The sequence below is a fragment of the Sparus aurata genome, chromosome 7 (genome assembly GCF_900880675.1).
Source record: "Sparus aurata chromosome 7, fSpaAur1.1, whole genome shotgun sequence".
Taxonomy (NCBI): Eukaryota; Metazoa; Chordata; class Actinopteri; order Spariformes; family Sparidae; genus Sparus; species Sparus aurata.
In genome coordinates this window covers 14,868,278-14,891,644 of record NC_044193.1, presented here as the reverse complement: position 1 = coordinate 14,891,644, position 23,367 = coordinate 14,868,278, and the positions used below count along the sequence as shown (strand labels likewise).

The 23,367-nt window shown below is 44.8% G+C and overlaps 2 protein-coding genes across 4 annotated transcripts in view; one reads left to right on the top strand and one right to left on the bottom strand.

The window, feature by feature from the left end:
• The window catches only part of ube2t (ubiquitin-conjugating enzyme E2T (putative)), a 33,930-nt gene extending 26,236 nt beyond the window's left edge, over positions 1 to 7,694 (top strand). Inside the window, exon 6 of the mRNA XM_030422611.1 lies at positions 7,317 to 7,694. Within this exon, the coding sequence (XP_030278471.1) occupies positions 7,317 to 7,460 (144 nt within the window). The 3' untranslated portion in view covers positions 7,461 to 7,694. The remainder of the gene's footprint in view (positions 1 to 7,316) is intronic.
• lgr6 (leucine-rich repeat containing G protein-coupled receptor 6) overlaps positions 1 to 23,367 on the bottom strand; it is a 78,959-nt gene that overhangs the window by 22,846 nt on the left and 32,746 nt on the right. Inside the window, exons 1-2 of one of the 3 annotated variants that reach the window (XM_030422602.1) lie at positions 18,146 to 18,945; positions 3,734 to 3,805 (exon numbers count right to left, since the gene is read on the bottom strand). In XM_030422602.1, coding sequence (XP_030278462.1) covers positions 3,734 to 3,805; positions 18,146 to 18,390 — 317 coding nt within the window. In that variant the 5' untranslated portion in view covers positions 18,391 to 18,945. Of the gene's footprint in view, positions 1 to 3,733; positions 3,806 to 3,920; positions 4,122 to 18,145; positions 18,946 to 23,367 lie in introns of those variants that run through there. The other 2 variants (XM_030422603.1, XM_030422604.1) reach the window with 2 other exon arrangements.

Sequence of the window (23,367 nt, the reverse complement as noted above, 5' to 3'; positions counted from 1 at the left end):
CCACTCAACACTTCTCTTACATTTGTTATACTGTTATTGTTTGGTATACTGTTATCAAGTTATACCATGGTATGAAAGTTCACGATTTTCATACCATGTACATTTGCTTATAGATGATATCGTTGTTGATTATATGAATTTATGAATTCCACCATATTATTGTTATCAAATAGAACCATATGGAAAGATTTTCCTTGATAGGGTAGCTGGGTTCAGCCGTAGAGATAGGGCGAGGAGCTCGGAATAGAGCCACTGCTCCTTCGTGTCAAAAGGAGCAAGCTGAGGTGGTTCAGGCATCTGATTTGGATATCTCTTGGGCATCTCTTTTGTGGACAAGACGAACTGGGAGGAGATCTCGTGGCAGACCCAGAATTCGCTGGAGGATTTTTCTATCTCATCTGGCCTGGAAATGCCTCAGGATAACCCAGAAGGAGCTGGAAAGTGTTGCTAGGAAGAAGGATGTCTGGAATAACTTAAGCCTACTGCGACCTGACCCTGAATAAGCGGAAGAGTATGCATGGATGGATTTCAAGTTAATATCAAGTTTCAGGTCTGAAATTTCATGTCTGAAGGCGTTATTATACTAAAGCACTTGTTGAACCAAGAAACCCTTCTGTCCTCTTTTCATTAAGGGTCATTGTAACTGATGACAATGATTATAATAATTGTGTAATACCCTGATACGGTGCGATGGTAATCGTAACATGCAAATCTCATACTGTTGCAACACTACTCATAAGGCAAGTTCAGGATGATCAGAATTTCAGTCTTAAGCTGATAACAGCTTATGCCGCACTTTCACTAGAGTTTCTAAAATTGTGCATCAAGTGAAGCAAAGCCAATGTTGACAGAGGGTTTAAATAAAACCAGTGATCATTGCACCTGTCAGGCCATGTTGAATGGGCAGAGTTCAGCTCTGTGTTTAGGAGGTGAGTGACGACGACAGGTAATGATAAGATGAGCATGAGAGACTCGACCCAAACGGCTGATTACGAGGGAAGTCAAAGGAAAATCTAGAGTGAAATGTGATCTCCCGAAGTACGGACAGTGCGGACTTTGATACTGATGATAGGCGGAAAGCCTTCTAAATTTGTGTTCAGGAAGTATGACAGTTTCACCTACAGTTAAACCACCCTCCGCCGGTTCCAAGCTGCAATTAGATCAGGAAAAGGTGGCACATCTTTTATATTAGAGCGGAACATTTGATGAGAGGGGATGACTTTGATATGTCGATGAGTAACTAGTCACTGAGTCTGTACCGCAACGTGGGCATTGCTGCCCTCTCATTAATCTATAGACATGCAGTCTGCCTCTCAGTCGCCTTTCTTCATGCTCCGTCTGACTGACAGTTGCGTGCAGGTTTGTGTGATTAAATTAAGAGACGATTTACAGATCAAAGCACTGAATGAAGGCTTAATGAGAGGGATCTGAGATCAATAGAGTACAATTAAGTAATGAGGAGTTAGAGGTAGAGAAAGAGCTGGAGGGAGGGTTAATTACACTTGCGTCTTATTATCGATATGAATGCCTCATTGAATCAAAGGGAGGCTCGGTACCTGCTTTATGAATGATTTTAATCACCTTACGTAAGGTTCAAAGGGATAAGCTGTTTTCACCTTGACACTATAGAACTCGGCAAAGACATTTATGTTTATGAGCCACGCTTCAGAGGGATACTCTATGTGGCTCATAAGATTTTATTTCCTCTCCTCCCCATGGTGTAAAACAGGATGAAAGCTGGACTTCTTGCCATAAGCAGATTTGTTTTGGTTCGCTGGAACATGAAGCGAGCCAAAAAAGGGAAGAAAGTCGAAAAACTTGCAATAGCCTGCAGTAAAATGGAGATGGGGGTCTGTAAGAATGAAGTGGAAAGGAGGGAGATAGAGTGAGTAAAGGAGGGCAGGCAGGGAGGTAGAGCCCAACATCAAACAATTTATCACTCTACCAGTCGCAACCTGCCTGGCCCTCGCCTCTCCCCGCGCTACCAACAAGTGCTGTAGACCCACATCAAAAGCTCTCGCTCTCAAACCGACTGTGTTTGTGTTTAGAGCCGTCGGTTTGTTTCTCTAAGCGCTATAACATGTCGCAGTTACAATGTGTTTACGGTAACCTGCTCTGGCTCATCTGCCTAACCCCTCTTGACAGGTGTGGAGGACAGAAATGTGCCTTTCCCTGCCTTGGAAACATCATCATCGTCCCAGCATGTTTCCAGAAATGGTCAGCAGGCTATAAAAATTGGCTCTAAGGCAGGGAACATCCTCCTTGGAAGAGTTACAAAGCAACAGACATCTCCATAAAGTGTCAGAACTTGAGAGCGATATGGAGGAAGCAAGATCAACAGGGCTGTAAAACACTGGGAGGATTGTGTCTGGACAAACACTGCAGGTGGAGCTGCATCCAAAACCCCCACCCGCCTTTTTCCCCAATGCAGGCAAATGTCAGCGTGGATGTTCAGCATCACTCTGCGCTATGTGGTTCTGATTATTACACCATCAGCAATATCTGACCTTTCCCGGTTTTGTTTTTTTTGTATGACGGCAAAAGTTCAGATGAGCAACGCAATAAACGACAGTAAATCAATGTCTTAGATTTAATTCTCGAACTTTAAGGTGTCACAAAACTTCATTGTTCGACTTCATTCTACTGCTCCAACTGAATGGTTTCCATGTTAACCTTTTACTTTCATCATCATTAGCTCATGCCTCACCGGCTGCAGCTGCAAGAATTAGTAAAGAAAACAGTGGACTGTTCAAACACCCCATGCACACACGCGCACGCACACAGACACACACACACACAATGCAAGGCTTCAGAAGTAAAAGAATCAGGTGAAAGCTGACATACACACTCTAAGCCCACCACGACTTACACACACATTCAGACCCTTGGGGCATATCTGCGGACAGGCTTTGTCAAACTGAGACCAAGCCGCATTCTGCTGAGTGGTCAAATCAGGTATCGGCCAGGTCGACCGCAAAACGTTTTGTGATTTTTCTGCGGCGTATGAACTTTCATCAGCCCTGTGAGAATGAAACCAATACCTTCGACTTTTTTGAAGCACTGACCAGGGTGCGTCTATAGCAGTGTAGAAATTTGTCACAGTGGCTGAGTCAAATTCTTTGCATATTTTAACATTTTGTTTAGTTCGTTAAATTCAGTTTTTATAGGGAAAAGAGAATGTATGTTAAAGCATAAAGAATGTCTGTTTCTGTATTTAACTCATTAAGTGTATTGGCACCTATATCATATCATTTAAAATGTTAACTATACTTAATGTTATAAACAAGAAAAAACATAAATCTTTGCTCTTTTCATTTTCCCCCAATCCTGACCTGAACTTCTCCTATAGTGTGTGTTTGTCTTGGCTGAGACTTGTCTATGTGTGTCCTGCTCCTGCTGAGCTATCCAGCTGAAACAAAGTCAAGGAGGGCAAGAAAGCAGCGGCTTGGATGCTGAGCACAGAACCTGCTCTCCAAACGCTTTAAGGACCATATATTCACTCTCCGAGTGACTATCAGGTTCCCTTCGCCTCCCTCTTTTGTGCAGCCGGCCCAAGATCTACTAGCCTATTGCTGCAGGCACTTTCTTGGTAGGAGAGATCAGAGGCAGGCCAGAGTCATCAATCCCCATCACCGAGGTCTGCACATATCAGCGACTCGGGGAATGGCTGTTTCTTGTCATCTGTGAGTTGTGACGATGGAGGTTTATTAAGTGAATGATTTTTTGTACTCACAGTTCCGATAACAGGTGCAGTCGGTGGAAGGCCCTGGGCTGGATCTCACTGATGTTGTTCATGCTCAGGTCCCTAGGGAAAGAAAAGGGGCGAGCATCAGTATCAAATTATCAATCAGTGTAAAGCTTATCGATGTTCTTTGAAGACACTCAGGACATGCAAAATTACAAATGTTTTGAACGCATACTTCATCTGGCGATCAATCATTTGGAGCGGGGAGTAGTGTGCAGAGAGAGGTTAACGAGTTAGGTGTAGAGGTTGGAGGACGAGAGGGAGGAGAGAGAGATGTAGAAGAGAATTTTCCCCAATGAATCATTGTTGGGCAGCTGTAATTTCCTCCTCGTCCCAGTGACTCTTTCTCTTTTCCAGATGTCTCACTCTACCTTCTCTGAGATGTGACCCCTCAGTCTCCCTTCATATCTATCGCTCTCTCCCCCTCCGTCTTCCCCTCTTCTTTTCTTTCTTCCTCAGGTTTCTCAGGAGACCACCTCCTTTCCCCCCTTTGTCCACCGCTCTAACATAGACACACTCCATTTCTCGGCGTCTCTGACACACACTCTGACGTGAGAGGGTGTGTTGGGAGGTGAGTGTTGACGCAGCTGCGTTGCGGTCAAAGAGGGAGAGGTGCAGGATGCTCGCACACACACACACAACCTACTTTTTTCACACTTCGGATAGTACGAGGACAACTTACGTGTCAGCCTTTGGTAGAAAACATACATAACCCTGTGGCCCCAGTCATGTAAGGTCATCTCATTGATAAACACAATGAAAGCAAAAAGGTGTTACGTCACCCCTTCTTTGCTTTCACGGCCCTTGGGGTCTTGCATGAGTCTTCAAGAGGCTTGTATGTGCGTGTGCCTGTGTGTGTGTGTGTGTGTGTGCCTGTGTGTGTGTATGACACTAACCATTGCTCATAAAGCCAGACCACCGGGCTAGCAAGTGTAAACTGTGCTCTCAGAAGCCCTTTGCAGTTGGGAGTTTTGACACACTCAATGTTTGTTTGTCAAGTCAGCCAAGCTGACGGGGGGCTGGATGAATTTATCCGCAGGCGCGATCTGTATTCGGCTTTGGGAGAGATGTGGAAAAAACACTGCATGGCAATACTGGGTCACCAATTTGGATATTTGAGCAGCCTGTCATATTCGGCAGTTATGACAAGACAAATTTGGTATACCAACAGTTTTGGTTGAACAGTTACCATCGGGTGCTGGGAAGTTGAGAAGTTGTGTTCTCGCCTGCAGTGTTAGTTGTGTCCTTTTCGAGGAGAGGAGCAGTTTTTGCAGGTCAGATAATTATGTAGCGTTTTCACAGGCTTTGCTGACATAGAATGTTTTTCTTATGAAAGCATAATAATTGTATGTTAGTTTACTTCCATAGGAATTTCCTGCTATGGATGCCCCCTCCTGGGATGTCCGACTACAGAGAGAAGGATTCAAGGTGTTTCTCAGGGACACAGAGGCAGAGTGGGTGCTTTCGATCAGTGTCGAGAGCAAACATGGATATTGCTTTCGTTTGTTATAGAACAAAGTTCGGCGTTAATCTGATCACAATTACTGATCTTATCTTTGTTGTATGTTTGACAAGCAGGACCCCATATTGTTACCTCCACCAAGAAGTTTATGTTTCCATCCATGTCTGTTTGTTGGTTGGTTTGTCAGCTGGATTACACAAAAACTACAAAACAGATCTCCATGAAACTTGGATGAAGTATGGGTCTCGGCCCAGAATAGACCCCCATTAACTTTTGGTGAACATCCAGACAAGGGGACGGATCCTGGATCTTTTGTTTGTCACTTTCTTTAGCACAGGAGTGGCATCATACACAGTTTTGAAAGTGGTGATGCACCATAAAAGGTAGCAACAGGCCAGTGAAAGAGAAGGAAAGAAAACGCAAAAGACTTCACAAATGTTTTAGAAGGTATGGGACTTTAGAAGGATATGCACAATATAGTTTGGTGTTAAAAAACTTAATGTGTCCACATTTGTCTACAATTAAAACTCTACAGGGTGCCTTTAAATTACCTTTGAAAAAAGAGAATCTCAATCGGTTAAATAAAGGTTAAGCAAATGAAAATAAATGATAAAGCCTATTTTTATGTTTATCTTATCTAATACAGGCTTCAGTTATTCTCAAGATCGCATTGATTAATGCATGACACCTTAAACAAGTATGGCAAATACAAAATGTAAAAGCTCCCAAAAGGAAATATAGTTAAAGTAATTTCTTAACTTAAAAAGCCACAAGATTCAGTACATTTACAAATAATGTGTGATCTATGACTTTTTCCCAGCCCTGGCTCCGTCTCAACAAAAGTCCTGTGTTGATGTGAATCAAGTTTGTCCCATTTTCAGCACAATCTGTTCCGGCTCCAGGCGGAAATTTGCAAATGAATACAAAAAGTGTAATGCACCATACTGCTTGATTAAAGTCAGGGGTAAATATAAGTGATAACAAAGTTGCCATGGCAATGACACTGCCAGAAGTAACAGTAAACCAGCTGACATAATCAAGACTGGGTGAGATCACGTAGAACACAGGAAGATCACCTCACGAGGCCTCATGAACAACACACACACACACTTTAATCCTGTCCCTTGTCTGTGTACTAATAATCTGCAGAGAAAAATATGTATTGGAACATTCTGGAGTATCGTGAAAGCGTGGAAACACACACACACGCAGCTTCTGGGGATGCGCCCATGGATGGAGACAGCTCTCCATTATCTGGTCCTGATTAAAGAAGCCATAAACAAACGTTGTGTGAAGTCCATAACAGCGGCCTCACTCAGACAGAATAAACACGCAGCAATGGAGAGAGAAAATGTTTAAAAATAAAGACACACAGTGGTGAGTCATTGGGAAAGGTTGAATGCAGCTCAGCTCGGCTGTGCTCTCCAACGCCGGGGAGAGAGAGAGAGACATTTCTGCTGTGCAGGCCAAGGCCTCCGCTGACAACTTGACGTATCGTTGGAAGGCGCTGCGCTATGGCTTGTTTTTAAAATCAAATAACAGCTGTGGCTTTTTTAAACCATGATAATTATGATTGATGACTACCACATGTGCATTGTGTCGGCTGGCGCTGCGACATGCAGATATTTTCAGCGCAAATAAACGGGCCGCAATAGAAATGAGAAAGGGAGCGCTTAAAGGTTTTGCAGGCTCTGCAGCGTATGGCAGTTACGATTAGAGCTGGGGTTTGTGTGTCCCCATTTTACAGGCATGTGTGTGCTTCATGTGAGAGAGAGTGCAAGTGTGCGTCTTAGTATCTGTGTGTGCAGTACAATATTTATTTCCATTTATAGGTGACTGCGGTGTGTGTGGTAAGATGTCTGTCGCTCATTTTCACACCCCTATTGTTTTCCAATGAGCCTGCAGATGTGGTGGGTACAATCCCTGGTTGCCTGGTTCACCACATCATACATGGACGCTGCTGGGGCATGGAAACGGATGGCTGTGTGGGGCTGTGTGTGTGTGTGTGTGTGTGTGTGTGTGTGTGTGTGTGTGTGTGTGTGTGTTTGAGGGACAGAATGAAAGTTCATGTGGTTTCTTTTCTTTATTTACTTTTTTTTTTTCATGCAGGATTTCAGCAGGGAACTGTCCTGCACTATCTTGGCCATCGCGGCGTCAAGAAAACAGCCCCTTTCGGCTCACGGGACGACACATCTCTCAACCGCCAGAGGCACACAGGCCATCGTCTCCCCTCAGATCTCCATCTGCTGCTGAATGACAAACTAAAGACTCCCAAGCAGAGGATGCAGACATGGAGACCCGTGTTCATCCCTCAACAAACACACTCACTAATATGCCTCTTAACTGTTCTTTTTATCCCCCTGCGCTTTGAACCTGCGGAATGACTGACAAAGCCCACAGTGATCTCTTTCTGTTTTCCCTGGAGAGGAATTAGATATTTTTTTCATGTGTGTGAATGTAATTTTGTGTGTTTAAGCACAGTGACGTGTTTGAAATTGTGGCCGATATTGCACCAATCAGAGGATTAATAAGACATTTTGCCGTACCTGTTCCACACATTGTTCCATGAGCTGCAGATACACAATGTGCTCTGATAGATCGTTCTGTGTGTGTGTGTGTGTGTGCGCGTGTGTGTGTATGTGTGTGTGTGTGTGTGTGTGTGTGTGTGTGTGTGTGTGTGTGTGTGTACGCTTGTGTAGGAGAGGAAGGTTTGGCACAGGAAGAAAGTTAAAGCACTGGATATTTGACTGCTTTATGCTGTGATTGATAGGGTAACCATGGCGAGGAGGTAGTCTTAAGGGGGGAACGGAAGCATGAAGAAGCAGAGGTACATTTCCATTCATCAGCCTTGGCCCTTTTCTATCCACCCTCTCTTATGCCACTCTATCACTCACTCTCACTCTTTTTCTCTCGCCATCTCTGCTTCAAACTTCCACTGGAGCATGGCGTTACACAGTCCGGTAGTTACAATTATGTGATTTGTCATATTTCCTCTCCGCCGTCAACAGAACTACTGAAGTATGTTATCGGCGCAATGATCAAAGGCATGGTGTGTGTGTGGGTGTCAATGTGCCCCTAGCTCCGTTGTAGCCAATTTCAGACTGGAAGTATTTCTGACAAGAGCTGGTGATTTAGGACAGCAAAACAACTGGCCACATCACATGAGAGACACCCCTGTTCATGTTCAGTGAAGTACACACACACATACGCACAGACATATGCACAGACTTCAGGCTCCGGGTGGCTTTTGTGGGGTGAATGATGGACCACCCTGGTGGGTGAATGTACCCTCAGAGCAGCAGTCAGGTGTCTGTTTCTATCATCTATGGTGATATGTGTCAGTCAGACAAAGCTGAGGGGAGATGACTCAATACATTTCAATTGGAAGGAGTTGTCTCAAAGTAAAAGGAAAAAAAAACTTGTGTGCAATTTATGGAAAAGTTCCTGGCGTGCTGCTCAAGCATAAAATTGCATGCAGGTATAGTACATAACAAAGCATGCAAAAGCATGTAAACAAAACAGGCTTACGTTGTTGCCCTTGAGAGGGATGTTTTTCTCTTACACACACACACAAAATCGAACCATACCCTGAGGTCTTCCCGCTCACTTCCTCCTCTGCTCTCCCTCTCTTTCTTCTTGCCTCCCTGCCAATCCCTTTCTCCCTCACTCAGGTGGAGACTCTGAGCAAACAAACAGCCAATAATGGCGGTAAGCTCTGCACCTTTGAAGGCAGCTTATCTGTGACGAACATTAGAGTAATAGATCTTTAGTGGAAATCAACAACGTGAGCCTTGCCTGGAGGGCAGAAGTTCTGCTTTAGCGGTGCTCGAGCCACACCTTGGCTGTCTTTTACTGTAACTATGACAGTAATGTCTTCAGTCGGATTCAGCCCGTCTGATCCTCTCCGCTTAGTTCTTTGAAACAGTTAAGGCCACGATGAAAGAGGATCTTTTATTCCACACAATGCAACTGGTAGTCAATGCTCAGGCGCCGCCTTTAAGAGGGCCTAAATGGTTGTGTGCATTAATGTGTTTGTGTGTGTGTGTGTGTGTGTGCGTGCATCCGCGTCCGAAAGAGAGAGACGAATGAGTGTGTGCTGTGTGCGAGGTTGAGGTCTGAGTGTGTTAGCTTTTTTCTATCTGAATAGACTGACTTGCTTTGGCATTCAGTTTCTCTCGCGGTCACACATGAGCTTGCACACATACACACACACACACTCACAACACACACACAAAGAGTCAGGAAGGAGGGTACAATGCTGTCCTCCCCTCCTCCTTCCTCTAAAGATGTGTTTTTTTTTCTCCCTCTCTCCCAGACTTCCTGGGAGGGGTACACTGCCCTTTGTGTCCAAAGGCACTCTCTCTTTATCTTTCCCTCTCTTATTCTCTCTTCCTCTCATTCACGGGGCACAAAGAGCGAGGGAGAGGGCGAGGAGAAGTCTTTCACCTGGACAAGGAGGGCCACGGGGAGGACTCCGCTACAAAGGAGCGCAGAAACAGAGAGGGAGGGAGGGAGGGCGGGAGGAGATAACAACAGAAAAAGGGAGATGCGTCTGTGTATTTGTGTTCCCATGTTTTGTGCTCTTTTCCGCTCGCTGCGGTTTAGGGGAGAATGACAGGCGGATGTCTGGGTGGAGAGAGTGCGGCTGTTTAGTCTGAGGCCATGTCATGGGAAACATATTCATGCCCTCTGGGACTTATTCATACCCTGGTATACCGTGCGCACACACATGCACACGTGCACGTCCACACTCTGTGTCCACTCCTTGTCCTCCCACACACACCCTGTCATGAGATGGAGGGGAGGGGGGTGAAAGGTCAAGCACTTCAGTAATGGAACAGGAAGTGTTGGAACAGTCGGCACTCCACAACATACAACTGCCTCCAACATGTGGACAGGACTGACAGGCAGCTGTTGTGGGTAGGACATAGCTTTGGAAGGCAGAAAGGCATTCATAGCCCTGCCCATGGTCCAATAATCTGTTGTTTTGGCGTGTCGATTTTTATATATGTTCGTTGTCCGAGAGCATTTTTTTGTTTCCCCCTAAATCAAAGCGAACAATTTGTGCTACGTCGAAGAAATGTTTCGCGAGCACAGGACACACGCACACCGCAGAAAACCGTTGTCATAATGGCCAAAACGGTTACAAATTTCACCACTTTTCCACACATCCTGAGGAGGTATCCCTTACAGCGAGGTGTTCCTTTCCGCACGCTGATTCGAGGCAGATTCTCAGCAGTGGATACAACGGTAAATGAAACCCGATGAGTATTAGTGTCAGGCTCTATTATGACTTCATTTGGTTGAATGGCAGAAACAGGAGGACACTGGATCTAGTTAGAAGACTGCTCAAATCCACTCCTGGCTCGCTCCTTCCTCGCTGCTGCGCACACAGATCTGTGACCCGCTCATCTGCTCCATATATTTAACAGTACCCCCGGATAACATCTAGACCTGAACTTAGATCAGAGCTTGATGAAATCTTACCCCATACCAATGAGGACATGTGGCTGCTGTTGGTTTAAAGAGATTTAGTTTGGCCTCTTGCCATGCATGTAAAAAGTCCAGATTTCCTCTTTTGCTCCTTCTCAGACATGTAATAGAGACGTGAGTAAGTCTGGCTGCAGTTGCGGAGGCTCTGCAGTGGCAGAATTCCCTCCAGCCTTCCTTTATGGCAGATGGAAAATACACCTGTGAAGTGTCCAGTCTTAGCAAGAATTATACTATTGCCTCATGCCATCAGAGTGACCTGACTGCTGTTTCTGCATTCAGTTAACCTAACCCTCCAAAATTAAGAGTCCTTTCCGTTCTTTCTCTCCCTGCTTCATTCATCTCCCCACCTTCTGTTTTCTACATCCCACCACTACTTCCACTTCGCTGTGCCGATCCTCTCATTTGCTGAGTAGTTGCGTGTGCCCTGAGGTGTGTGTGTGCACATGTGTGCGACATTTAAGTGTGTCTGTGATTGCCTCCTTTTTCCCCCTTACCTTACTCCCGTCTCAGTGGTCCATTCTCCCGAGCTAATCCCTGCTAGCACTGCTGTATCAGCACTGTTCTGTGGAAGGCTTTGATGCTGCACAGGGGGATTGGATAGGGCATTAACCATCATTAAGTCAGTATGTGTGCGTGCGCGTGTGTGTGTTCAAGCAGTACTTACACACATACATCCATGCTCAAGCAATGTGTTTCCTTGTGTGTAATGTGCACGTGGGGGTCTTGATGGTGCCTGCGCGCACGTGTGTGTGTGTGGGTGCGTTGTTGGAGAGGGCATTAAGTATCATTAACTCTTACTAGTCATCACCTGCACGCTGCCAGCCCCACTTTAGTCGGCAGGCCTGGCCAGCGATCACACAGATAGGCAGACGGAGACAGACAGACCCATGTTGACATACAGGGGGAACTTGGAGAACCATGTCCCACACACACTGCTATCAACACCCTTGTAAAGATTGTCCTCTATTTCTAGAGCTCACTATTTATTTTTTTGTTCAAAAACTTATATGGGGATTTATTTAGGATATTAAGAATGAGTGGAAAAATGGCGAATAATACAAAATCTTATTTACAAGAAAACACTCATGTGGGGACTTACTGTCTGAAGCGGAAAAACATATAAAACCAGAATGGCACTCAGTAGAGCGCCAAGTCCCAAAAGTCCCCTCTAATTCAATGTAGCCTAATCCAATATTAAACTTGAAAAGCCCTGTGTCACTCTAAATCTGACTTTGCTTAACCATAATTTGGACACTGGTGAAAACGTTATAAAATAACACATGTAAATTCACTTTTGCATCAAACTGAGTGTCTTAAAAAGAGGAGAAAATATAGTGACAAAATAGAAGACAGACAATAGACTACACTTCACTATACAAACCAGAAAACATGAAGATATAAAATCAAGAGAAAGCTGAAGACATTGTGATGTAAAGCAGCAGTTTTCAAAAAGGATGGTTCCAGGGGGTAGGTCCCTCCTAAAGTGGGGATGAGCTTTTATTATAGATTATTGTTATTTTTCCATCCATAAGTAACACAATGACAGACTGTATGACTATTTTAGTCATGTGTTTCATACACCCATGGATGCGATGAGAGACAACGGGGCAAAATCTCATCAAATGGTTGTCCGTGGTTTCATTTGTGTCAGTTTATTATTATAAAAACTTTGAGAGCAACTGATATAAAGTTTGTGTCTAAAACAAGAGAGGCAAAAGCAAAAGAGGATCTACTTTTCTAGATTACACTCTCTTCTATTTGCAGGAAACTGAGAGCAAACTAGCGACATCAATTTCATGAATTCGATTTTAAACAAAAGTGTGGCATTTATTTGGGGAAAACAGAAAAAAACAAACAAAATAAAGGATTAGCCTTGGTATACGTCTTGGCTGAACAGAAGCACTTACACTGACACAAAGGACAGCTTGCACAGTCACAGGTCATGGCTGCACATGTGCATCGACACATATGCACGTATACGCTCCAGTACAGTTAGGGACATTTGTCGTGGCCTGGCCAGGGATTAGACAATGCCTTCTCTGTAGTGGGAAAGAGAGGCTGGTGCAATTGCACAGATTCATGCACACACACACACACACACACACACACACACACACACACACACACACAAACATTCCCATGGATTCCCAGGGTTGGAGAGGGGCTGAATAGGAATCTGGGCCATGCAGTCATTCTGAATCCTCTCAATCAGAAGGAGCCCTTCACCCCTCGACCACACGTCACTGGGAGCACATTCCTAGCCCCTGTGTCACACGCGTGTCATGCTGCCATCACACGAAACATACAGATCTGCACATTGGTCAGTGGGCACATGTCTGACCCTGACAAATACCAACCGTTATCCACATGCAGATCCAAACATATTCTACCTCCACCTCCTCCACCCTAGTTCCCTTCAAGATCTTGTGTCATGATTGCTTTCTGCTTCTTTCTAAATGACAGGATATGGAGTGGCGGAGCACACTATGGCCTCTGTGTCTTCCCTGCCTGCCTCTCCCGAGGGAATCCTCATTGTTTCCATTGTTGTCGTCTACCTGCCTACCTGCCGTCTGTCCCTGAGCGACATTTAAAAGCCTCCCAGGTTGCTCTCAGGAAACCACAAACCGCTGCACTATCCAACGCTAACTGCCTATCCCTTCTCTCCAACACCCTCCTGGCATAAATATCGCTTTTGCAGCAGGCCCGGGTGACTTTTTTTCTGCCGGCGGGGCCTCCGGGGATTTTAAGGAAACACTTCAGGTTTTGCGAGCAGGAAGGAAGGAACAAAAGAAGGGCGGATGGATCGGTGGAAGGAAATAGTTGATCTACTTTTAAATTAGAACAGATTAACTATGATGACATGTGTCACCGCTCTCTTCCTCTCCACAATCAGAAGTGCGTAACTCTCTTCTCTAACTCTGATCACAGCTGATGGCTGGATGGCTTATGGCCAAAGCGCCTCCCCCAAACCAACACACACACACGCACACACACACACTGACACCTTGAAAACATTTACACATTTCAGCTCAGGTACACACCCTTCACTTCTCTCACTCTGCTGCCCTGAGCTATGTATGCCTTCATTTTGACTTTCCAAGATCAGTGAGCGTACATTTACACTTAGTGCTGCATGATTAACTTCAACACCTGCTCTCCGAAGACATACACACACACACACATACACACACGCTCGAGCACTTAATGTATGGATTCTTGGTCTATGTGAAAGAGGCCAGAGGAAACAGGTGAGGAAAGGAGAATAGGTCTGGGGGAGGAAGGATAGGCAGACAGAGAGAGAGAGGGAGGGAGGGGAGGGCAGTTGAGGCGGGGGGGCTACCAGAGACGTCTGGAGCCAGGACACTGATGCTTGAGCTGATAGCTGCTGTATAGAGGACCCTCCACTGACAGCACACACACACACACACACACACAAACACACTATTTTTCTCTCTCTCTCTCTCTCTCTCTCTCTCTCTTTCTCTCTCTCAGACATGATGTTTACAGTGTGACCCCCGGTCGCTCATGATAGGAATCATTCCATCAACATAATGGCTAAATGACACGCACACGACTGTTGCTGTCACGGTCACCGTACAGGGACAGGATGTTGTCTCCTGTGTGTGTGCGTGTATGTGTTTGTGTGTCTGTGTGTGTATTCCAAAATCTTCCGATCACAGTTTCTCTCTCACCAATTTTGAATCGTTTCCTTTCTCCTGGACAGCTTTCGCAGCTTTTCTTCATCCTGCCTCTCTTCATTTTTTTTATACACTCTTGTTTCACCTTCACTGACTAGAAGAAAAAAAGAATCCCTCAGCAGTCTGGGTGGTCTTCACACACACATGCGCACACACACGCGCACACTCACACACTCCTTGGTTTTCCTCTGTCTGGTAATGCGCTAGCTGTGGTTTCCTGGCCTCGGCCGAAACACCGTTAGAAGTTCACCGCACTCACCGCTACCACAAAGCATCACCTAATCGCTGCTCAACTCCAGTCACAGACCCACATATGATGCACAACACACACACACTTTTCCTCTTACGCACACACTGGAGACCGCTGAGGCAGGATGGAGGGTGTGTAAACATAAGCACAGGGGGGACAACCTTAGAAACAGTCGCACACCAGCCAAACTATGAACAAATTAATCATTTTCAGTGTGATTAAATATTTGATTGAAAGGTGCAACATGTAAGAATTGGTGAGCTGTCAAATTCATCCTCAAAACAAATAAGGAGCAGCCTGTCAACAAGTCAAGCTGCTGTTGGATAGTTAGCTTAATTAGCCATGCAGCTAGTGTTTGTGACTTGGAACTCAGAGCACAGGGGAAGTGTTGGTGTTTACATTGCTGGTGCAGGAACTTTGAACCAGGACAGGCCGAGGCTAGTGTGCTAACTTAAAGGTCCACTTTGCAAAACAGTTGATTTACAAGTCTCATTCCCAACTCTTCAAATACTGAAACTTTGGGACACTTGGCTTGGGGTGCAGCCAACCCAACCCTGGGGAGTTGGGGTTGAGACCCAAAAATCAACTTCCTTACAAATTTGACGTCATAATGACAAAACTGTTATTTCTCCACATTCTGTTGATAATTTTAGTACATCTTTGAATGTTTTACAATTAAGATTCTTACATATTGCCCCTTTTGAATATGTTGAAGTCTGTCTTGAGGACAGCTGACTTATTTATTCTCTCTTACCTCTCATGCAGCTACACAAATGACAAAACCGACCTCACGTACTGTACATGGTGTTCTTTAACTCAACATACACACACACACACCCTTGGGCACTGTCTTTCCTCTCTAATCTGATATCAAAGAGAAGGTCTCTTTCAAAGCGTCTCACATGACAGCTCATTTCATGTGTTGCCCACAGAAATGATTATTGTCATAAATCTCTACCCACTCTGCTCCGAGTTGCTCGGAGCATCTTCCGAAAAGCTGAATTCCTCTGCAGAGTTAACCTGTATTGAGCTCTTTTTTTTTTTCTTTTCTCTTTTTTCTTTTTTATCAATTGGTGTTTCATTATATTTCCACGTGCATATAACAGCAAGGTCGTCCAGATGTGCAAATAAACGCTAGAAAAACGAGTGAATCATAGCATTCATAGCCTGGATTGCCCTTTTGGTCACTGCAGCTCGTACAGTCGCGCTCACTTTGAAGAGATCTCCGATGACACGGGTGAATGATGTCATATACTTTCACAGCGTTGTGTGGATGTGGTTTGTAATGTGGCCCGTTCCCAAGCAAATCCCTGTGACCTCAGCAGCCTACAGTATGTGCTGGGAGGCTAATCCAGCCTCCACAGCACAGCGGGGCGTGCTGGACAGTTCGACAGATCCTGGTGAGGATTGGAGCGGCTCTCCGCTGTTGTAACCTTTTATCACCCAGGACGAAATGAGAAACTGTACCCTGCTGTGCTGAGCTTTTTGTGTGTGTGCGTGTGTGTGTGTGCATGTGGGCTGAGTTTTGTTTGTGTTTGATGATTTTTATCAGCGAGGTAAAAGAGAAATCTGTGATTCTTTTCTATCTTCAATCTTCATGTGCTGCGGCATCTCTCCTGCTGTCCAGCATTCCCCTCTTCTTCTTCTTCTTCTCCTTCTTCTTCTTCTTCTTCTTCTTCTTCTTCTTGTTCCTCTTCTTCTTCTCCTCCTCCCAGCTGCAGTGTGTGTGGGCATGTGCGGTTGGTCGCTGAGTTTATTTATCTTATTCTAAATCAGCCCTCAAACGCACTAATTGGTCCAGTTCCACTGTTAGGTAACGAGGGGAAATGAACAATTACTCCTGAGTTTGTTGGGAATGATGTGTGTTTGTGTGTGTGTGTGTGTGTGTGTGTGTGTGTGTGTGTGTGTGTGTGATTGTGTGTGATTGTTTGTGTGTCTGTGTGGTAGTTAAAAAGCAGCGTGGACTTTCTTAGAGGGACTTTTATTTAAGAGGAGGCTCAACACTCTCCCTGTCAGATTCATCTCAGATTCATCTCTCTTCTCATGTGAGTATGAGCGAGTGCGCTGCGACGGGCCCTGTTGTCAAGCCAACCGCCTGATGTTGTCTTAGGGAGAGTGATTCCTGGATGAGAGTAGGAGGCCGTATTTTACATCCATAAAACCCTACATGTGTTTTAACTTCAAAGGAACACAGCGAAATCTGGCGCTCGAGAGTCAGGCATCATTCACACAGAATTGTCTCCCGTCGAGCCGTTCGCTACGTAAACAGTTGATCTTTCCTCCCCTCCCTCAGATTTTCTGTCCCACCACTCTTGTAATACTCGCACAGCCCCTAGTGAGCAACTGCTCTATCACACCCTGTTTCCTGGATTTGACTTCTATCACTTCAATATCAGTTATCACAAAGTGTCTCTAATCTGTCCTCAGAGGCTTACTCAGTGGAGCATTTCGTCAGATCTGGCTGCACGCCACAGCAGGGTGGTGTAAGAAACTTCTCAGATCTCCTGTCTTTTACATAATATAAGTCTCTCATTGCTTGTAAAAAAAAATAATAATAATCCTGGTGGGGGCAGTGGGCTTAATTCCTGCAGCTCATTATGTTAAAAAACTCATGATGAGTAATGTTAATGATCATGTTTTGAATTTATATTTACAGGGTGTCACTTCTCGGGCCAGCCTTTTAAACACACTCCCCAGCAATCAAAATTAACTTTTCCTCAGTGAATGCAAAATTAAGACCATCAAAGAGGCGATTTCATCAGGTTATTAACCAAAAGAAAACAAAGGTTTACATTTTTTTTTTTTCTGGGTCACATGCTAGCAATTTCTATGTGTTTACACACTGAGGTTTGGCATCACAGACCAGTGAAATACAGATTAGTGGCATAAAACTGCTCATTAAATCTCACACACATTTAGACATCTGTGTTCAAACACTTCCTCTTTCAAACACATGCATGTGTCATGTGCTCGCACACTCACAAAGGCATACACATGAGCACACGCACACACACATGCAATCTCACGCTGGGTCTCCAGTTGGCGCTCGGAAACCTGATACTGAAAGAAGTGGTCCAGTAATTTTGCCATAGTGGTCAACGCACTCTCTCTCTCTCTCTCTCTCTCTCTCTCTCTCTCTCTCTCTCTCTCTCTCTATCTGTCTCTCACACACACACACACACACACACACACATGTTCCCACTCGGCCCTGTCCGTTTTTATGTACATGCGGTTTCTGCTGCTGTTTCCTGGTCACACATCACACCGACTGCTGCCTTCTGTCCCAGCTCCAATTCAGCAGCGTGTGTTGTCTTGATTACAAATTAATTACCAGGGCAGGTCTTTATTTCTATACATGAATTCAATTGGCATTAAACCATGATGAATGAAAGAGGAAGTGGAAAAGTTTAGGAGGAGAAAGACTGAAGAAAAGGATGACAGGAAACAGTCAGAACACAGCGAGAGGCCTGCAGGAGGAAAGTGAACCTGGTACTCACAGGTAAGTGGTGAGAGGACTGAGGTTGGTTGGCACAGATGATAGTCCCAGCTCCGAGCAGTCCACCATGACGAAGATCCCATCTTCCTCACACTGGCACGGGGACGGGCACGGCGGTGCCGCCGACCCCTGCCTCTCCTGGATCCGTCCGTACCCCCACACTCCGGGGGCGGACCCCCAAACTCTTCCAGCCACACAGAGGAGCAGAAGCACAAACAGCATGTCTGACTGTCCACCTGTCTGCATCTACACCTGGAGGGATTTCTGCCGTGTCACACTCGCTCTTGTCCTCTCTGAGGCAGACTTGATGTGACTTGAGTGAGAATGGTCCAGTGTTTTCCTTGCTTTTCCTAATACTCCTGGCTCTCTTCTCACTGCCTTTCTCCTGTGCAGGCTGTCCACACTGTCAGTCTGTCCCTGTCACCAGATCTATGTCTTCATCACTTCACCTCTCGGTCACCACTTCATCCCCAGGCCTGAATTCTGCTGCAACTATTTCCCCTCGTCCCTCTCACTCTTTTCCCTTCTCCTTTCTCACTGTCTTTCTCCCCCAAACACAGTCTCTCTTTCTCTCTCTCTCTCTCTCTCTCTCTCTCTCCTTGTATATATCTCTTGCTCTCTCTGTCTCACTCCTTACCTATTGTAGAAGGAGCGCATGAGTTGTGAATGAGCCACCCTCATTGGCCCACAATTTAGGGATGGGCTGGAGCATCTCCGGAAAGTAGGAGGGGCCCGCGATTCTCAAACTCTCCCCTCTCTTTCTCCCTCTCTTCCTCTCCTCGCTGTTTGCCTGGAAGCTCAATGTGAAGAGAAAGAGTGAGTGTTTAGTGTGACGAAGTGGGGGGGGGGGGGGGACAGTGAGACAAGATTTCTCCTTGTGGGACCTTATGAATGGATCTGAGAGAAAATGAGAGACAGTGTTTAGGGTAAAAAAAAAAAGAAGAAGCGAGATCTGGATGATCAGACTTCGGAGCAGAGTGTGTTGTGCTGTGTGAGAGAGATGCAGAGGGTCAGAGTGTGTGACTGGGAGTGACTGTTTGGAGGAAATTGGAATTCTGACACTTCAGCACCCCTCAGTCCCCAGAAAGAGCCGAATCCAGTGTCTCGTAAGTCACACCTTCTCAGGTTTCTGCTGCTGGAATGTCGTGATCGCACACACGCAGGAAACACACACGCACCCATAGAAAATAACAGATTATGAGCGACCGGCGCAAAGGAGCCCACGTATCCATTTCACATACACACACTCCAGTCTATAGAGAGAAGAGTGTGGATTTGTGAAGAAGTGTCAGCTGCCTCGGGGCTAAAGCCTATCTGTGTTTCATAGTCTATCTGCGCTCACTTGCAAGATTTCTGCAGATTCTTGAAAATAATCTCATCCGGCCTTGCTTCTCTTTTATTACAACACACATTTCCTGCTTGTGTGGACTTAGTAGTGCAATTAAAACTCTCCCGAGGACAACTGATAGTCGTGCACAGCCAGATAAGGCTATAAAATTACTCACTGCCTCATATGTTGCACAACTAAACCTTACACGCTTATGCACCTGTAAGTAGGCGAATAATGCATTCAATAATTATGTCCAATAAAGGAAAACTGGCTCACAGTTCAAAGGATCGCCGACTTTATTCAGAAGTTCCTTTTGTTGGATTTCAGGCGTATCTCCCAGCAGTAAAAAAGCTGCAGTAGGGAGGGGAGGTCATGAAATTTTCCCTACAGAAGTATCTCACAATCAAACACTGCACAGAACGACGATTGAGCTAAAAATTCGGAGGAAATCCTTAATGGGGTGAGCTTCAAATCGCACCCCATAACTCCAGTTTTGTTGATTTTCATGTTTTACCAGAAAGATTACATGGTCTTCCGCGACTTGATAAAAATTTCACAACCAAGCGGACTCATGAATTCTTTTCAAACCCCACTGGATTAACTCAAAAAAATGCACAGTAGTCAATGTGGGAAAAAAACTTGGGCCGCTCTCTCGGTTCCTGGAAAGCCGAGGCTGGAGGAGCTTTTCATTTTTGACAGCGGCAGTTTGTTACGCGCGCACAATCGCGCACATGCAAAGCCAAGAACAAAGATGCAACGTCAAAATTTATGACACGCAAATTCCCAAAACAGGCCTCGAAAAATGTTGAAACGAGACCTGGGATAAGTGCACGGTATGCTGTTTGAAAAATAAAAAAACAATACAGTTATAAATGCCTTTGAACCCAGTTTGAGTTTGTCTACCCCTCCGGCCGGTCTGTCCGTCTCTCTGTCGCTCTCCTCTGTCTTTCTTTCTCCACCATTCTCTGTAGGCTGAATAGTTTCTCATTAATTAATTAACATTCCTATGCCACTGTGTTTTCTGAGGGGCCTTTGTTACGGCCCCACAAAAAGTCTTTGAGAGCCGTTCTTCACATAGTCTCTCTCTCATGCGCTTTCCCTCTCTCTCTCTCTCTCACTCTCTCTCTCTCTATCCATCTCTCTCCCTCCGTCCTCTCTTTTCTTCCTCTTTGTAGTGAAATGCCCGTGTTGCTCTCTCTGTCTATTGTCAGTTTCAAAATGTGGCGTGCATTGTTTTCAAGTTATATTTTTATTCTTTTTTTTCTTCTTCTTCTTCTTTGCACAAGCACTCACAACCTCAGATGCAAAAACAGGCAGATATGCAGACAGTTCAGAGGAGCACCTTGTGTGATCTTACAGTACACCCATGAATTGCACACACACACACACACACACATTCCCAGAGGCACACATGCACAAAAAAAAACATGCAGATGCTCTTCATACATCTCTCGGGCGCAGCGCTCTGTCATCTTTTTAAATGCTCTTTAATTGTCTGGCCCGAGGGGAGCCCTAAAACACACATACTGTAAAAACTTGCATGTCTGGTCTCCTGTCTCTCTCTCTCTCTCTCTCTCTCTCTCTCCCTCTCTTTATTATGGGTCTCTCTATCTTTTTCTCATTTTTTAAAATGTTTTATCCTTGTTCCCTCAGTAACAGTCATGCAAACACCATTGCGCTCTGCAGTTTGCACATATTTGTTCCAATCGCACCTGTTCTGACAGTTCTGATGGATGTGTGCAAGGTTAAATGTGAGTCCGTGTAATCCAGTTTTCTCCTATGGGCGGGGGGGTCTGCAATTCCCATATCTGTCTAACACCACAACTGATTTTCAGCCTACTAGAAATGTGCCTTTAAAATTATTTAGTAGGAATAAAGACGCTCATATCCTGATGCACAGGTCTTATATGTATTTGAATGCATGCTTGAAAGCATTAAATGGAAAATATTTTAGGAAATTACCGCCATCATCCACTGATTGTGATAAATTGTGTTGAAGTTATGTGTTGCAGGGATATCTACTTAAGTTAGCATGCTAACCAGCTAGCCCCCGGGGCCATCCTGGTCCAAATTTCCTCTGCTAGCATAAGTTGAGGAAAATAAGGTCCCAAGAACACTGTTCGAAGCTTGTAAGGTGGCAGGGTCCGCCACATATAAACAAAGTAAAACAGTATGGAATTGTGTTTGTCCTTCAAGGTCAGTTTGTTTATTCAGGCATAATTAAAATGTCTTCTCCAAATCTACACAGAGCAGCTTTCAAGGAATTGTTTATAATGTTTTCTGTGTTAGAATGACGATAAACAATGTGTTTTTGATGTGTATTTACATTCTCTCAAATGACCCAACAATGTTAAATCCTTCAGAAATCCATACTTTCATAAGGTCAATGGCATCATATCCCTCTTATGCGCCCTTATACCCTAACCCTGGAAGGTACACTTTTCCGTGCATCACAAACACAACAAATGCCCTATTTCATCATCAGAATTTGATCCATTCTGTCCAATAATATTTGGAAAGTCTAGAAGAGATGCATGTTTAAACATTTTATCCCCATTCATGTCAGTGGGTGGCTAAACTTTGAAAATAGCGGTCTTGGCTGGTCTCTGCTCATCAGGCACTTTTCACTTTTAATTACAGATGTTTTGACGGGTTTCCATTTTTGCTAAAAACAGGAATTATATGCTGTAGAAGGCAACTAGCACATCTAGTTGATTATGACTCTAGAACTCTATCTAAAACATTTTCACTGCTGAGAAAGCATGTTATTCACCTGCAACAGTTTTATACGTAAAACAAGCAGCACATGCAGGCCTTTTGCTCAAATTGTGCAAAAATGCAACACAGTTTATCGTATCTATCGTGTGTTTTTGTTTTGTGGATTGTGTAGACCAATATATCCATTGCAGTTGTCCTTACGTCTTTCTTTTTCTTCAAGTGTTTTGACGTCGCTTGGCTTGTCTGTGAGTATAAACCGTCATCCGGAGCCCTGGATTTGGTAACTTTCCCTGTTAAATTAAATTGCACCGGGAGCCAAAGTGTGCAACACTTTCTTTTCACTTTCTAGCTTATCCCGTTCTGCCTTTGTCGCTGTAGGTACCAGAATGCAAGGATCCGGCTTCCTGCGTGTTCTCAGAGCAGACAGGAGCGCCTCTTTTTGGAGTTCTCGGTCTTGATTAGATAAAGTGAGCATGGATACCAGATAATTTCCTTTCTCGTTCATTGCATAAGCAGGGGGAGGATACCATCTTGTTTGAATGATGGGACTCGATAATCATTTTTTTAAGTTGATTGCTGGCAGGGAGAGAGAGATCGACTGCTGGGTAAGCAAGACTGGCTTCTAAGAAATCAGAGCTTGTCCCAACAGACACGGTCTCAATGCTTTCAATGCAATAAATGGACAATTAAGTCAGGCAGGATTTTCAGCTCTATACCTTCTATTGCCTACATGGTTTTCTAGGATCGTGTGTAGGCTACAGGGCTGGGGAAATGTAATAGGAAACTTTTATTGTTATCTTTATTGTGTTTTTAATTGTGAATGTATTTTTCACAAATAAAAGTAAAGATACATATATGTTCTCCTGGTCATTTAGAATAGGGCTGCTGTACAAGTAGTCCCAGGCCTATTGGACCCACTCACAACAACAGGCATGCTGTGCATGCTCAATGGGATGTGTTGCATGTATACTCCTCTTTCAAGCAGGGCGGCTCGGGTGCTGGTACCTACACTGGAATCAGTTCTTCGCATTTTGACATCCAGAGAAATGGCTCCCGGCCAGGAGCCTTGCTGGTCTAAAACTAAGAACTGCTCAGGATGAGGGCGGTGTTATTGAGGTCAAGGACCAACCAAAGTGCTTATGACCGCCAACTGTGGTCAGAGGACCAGTCGCATT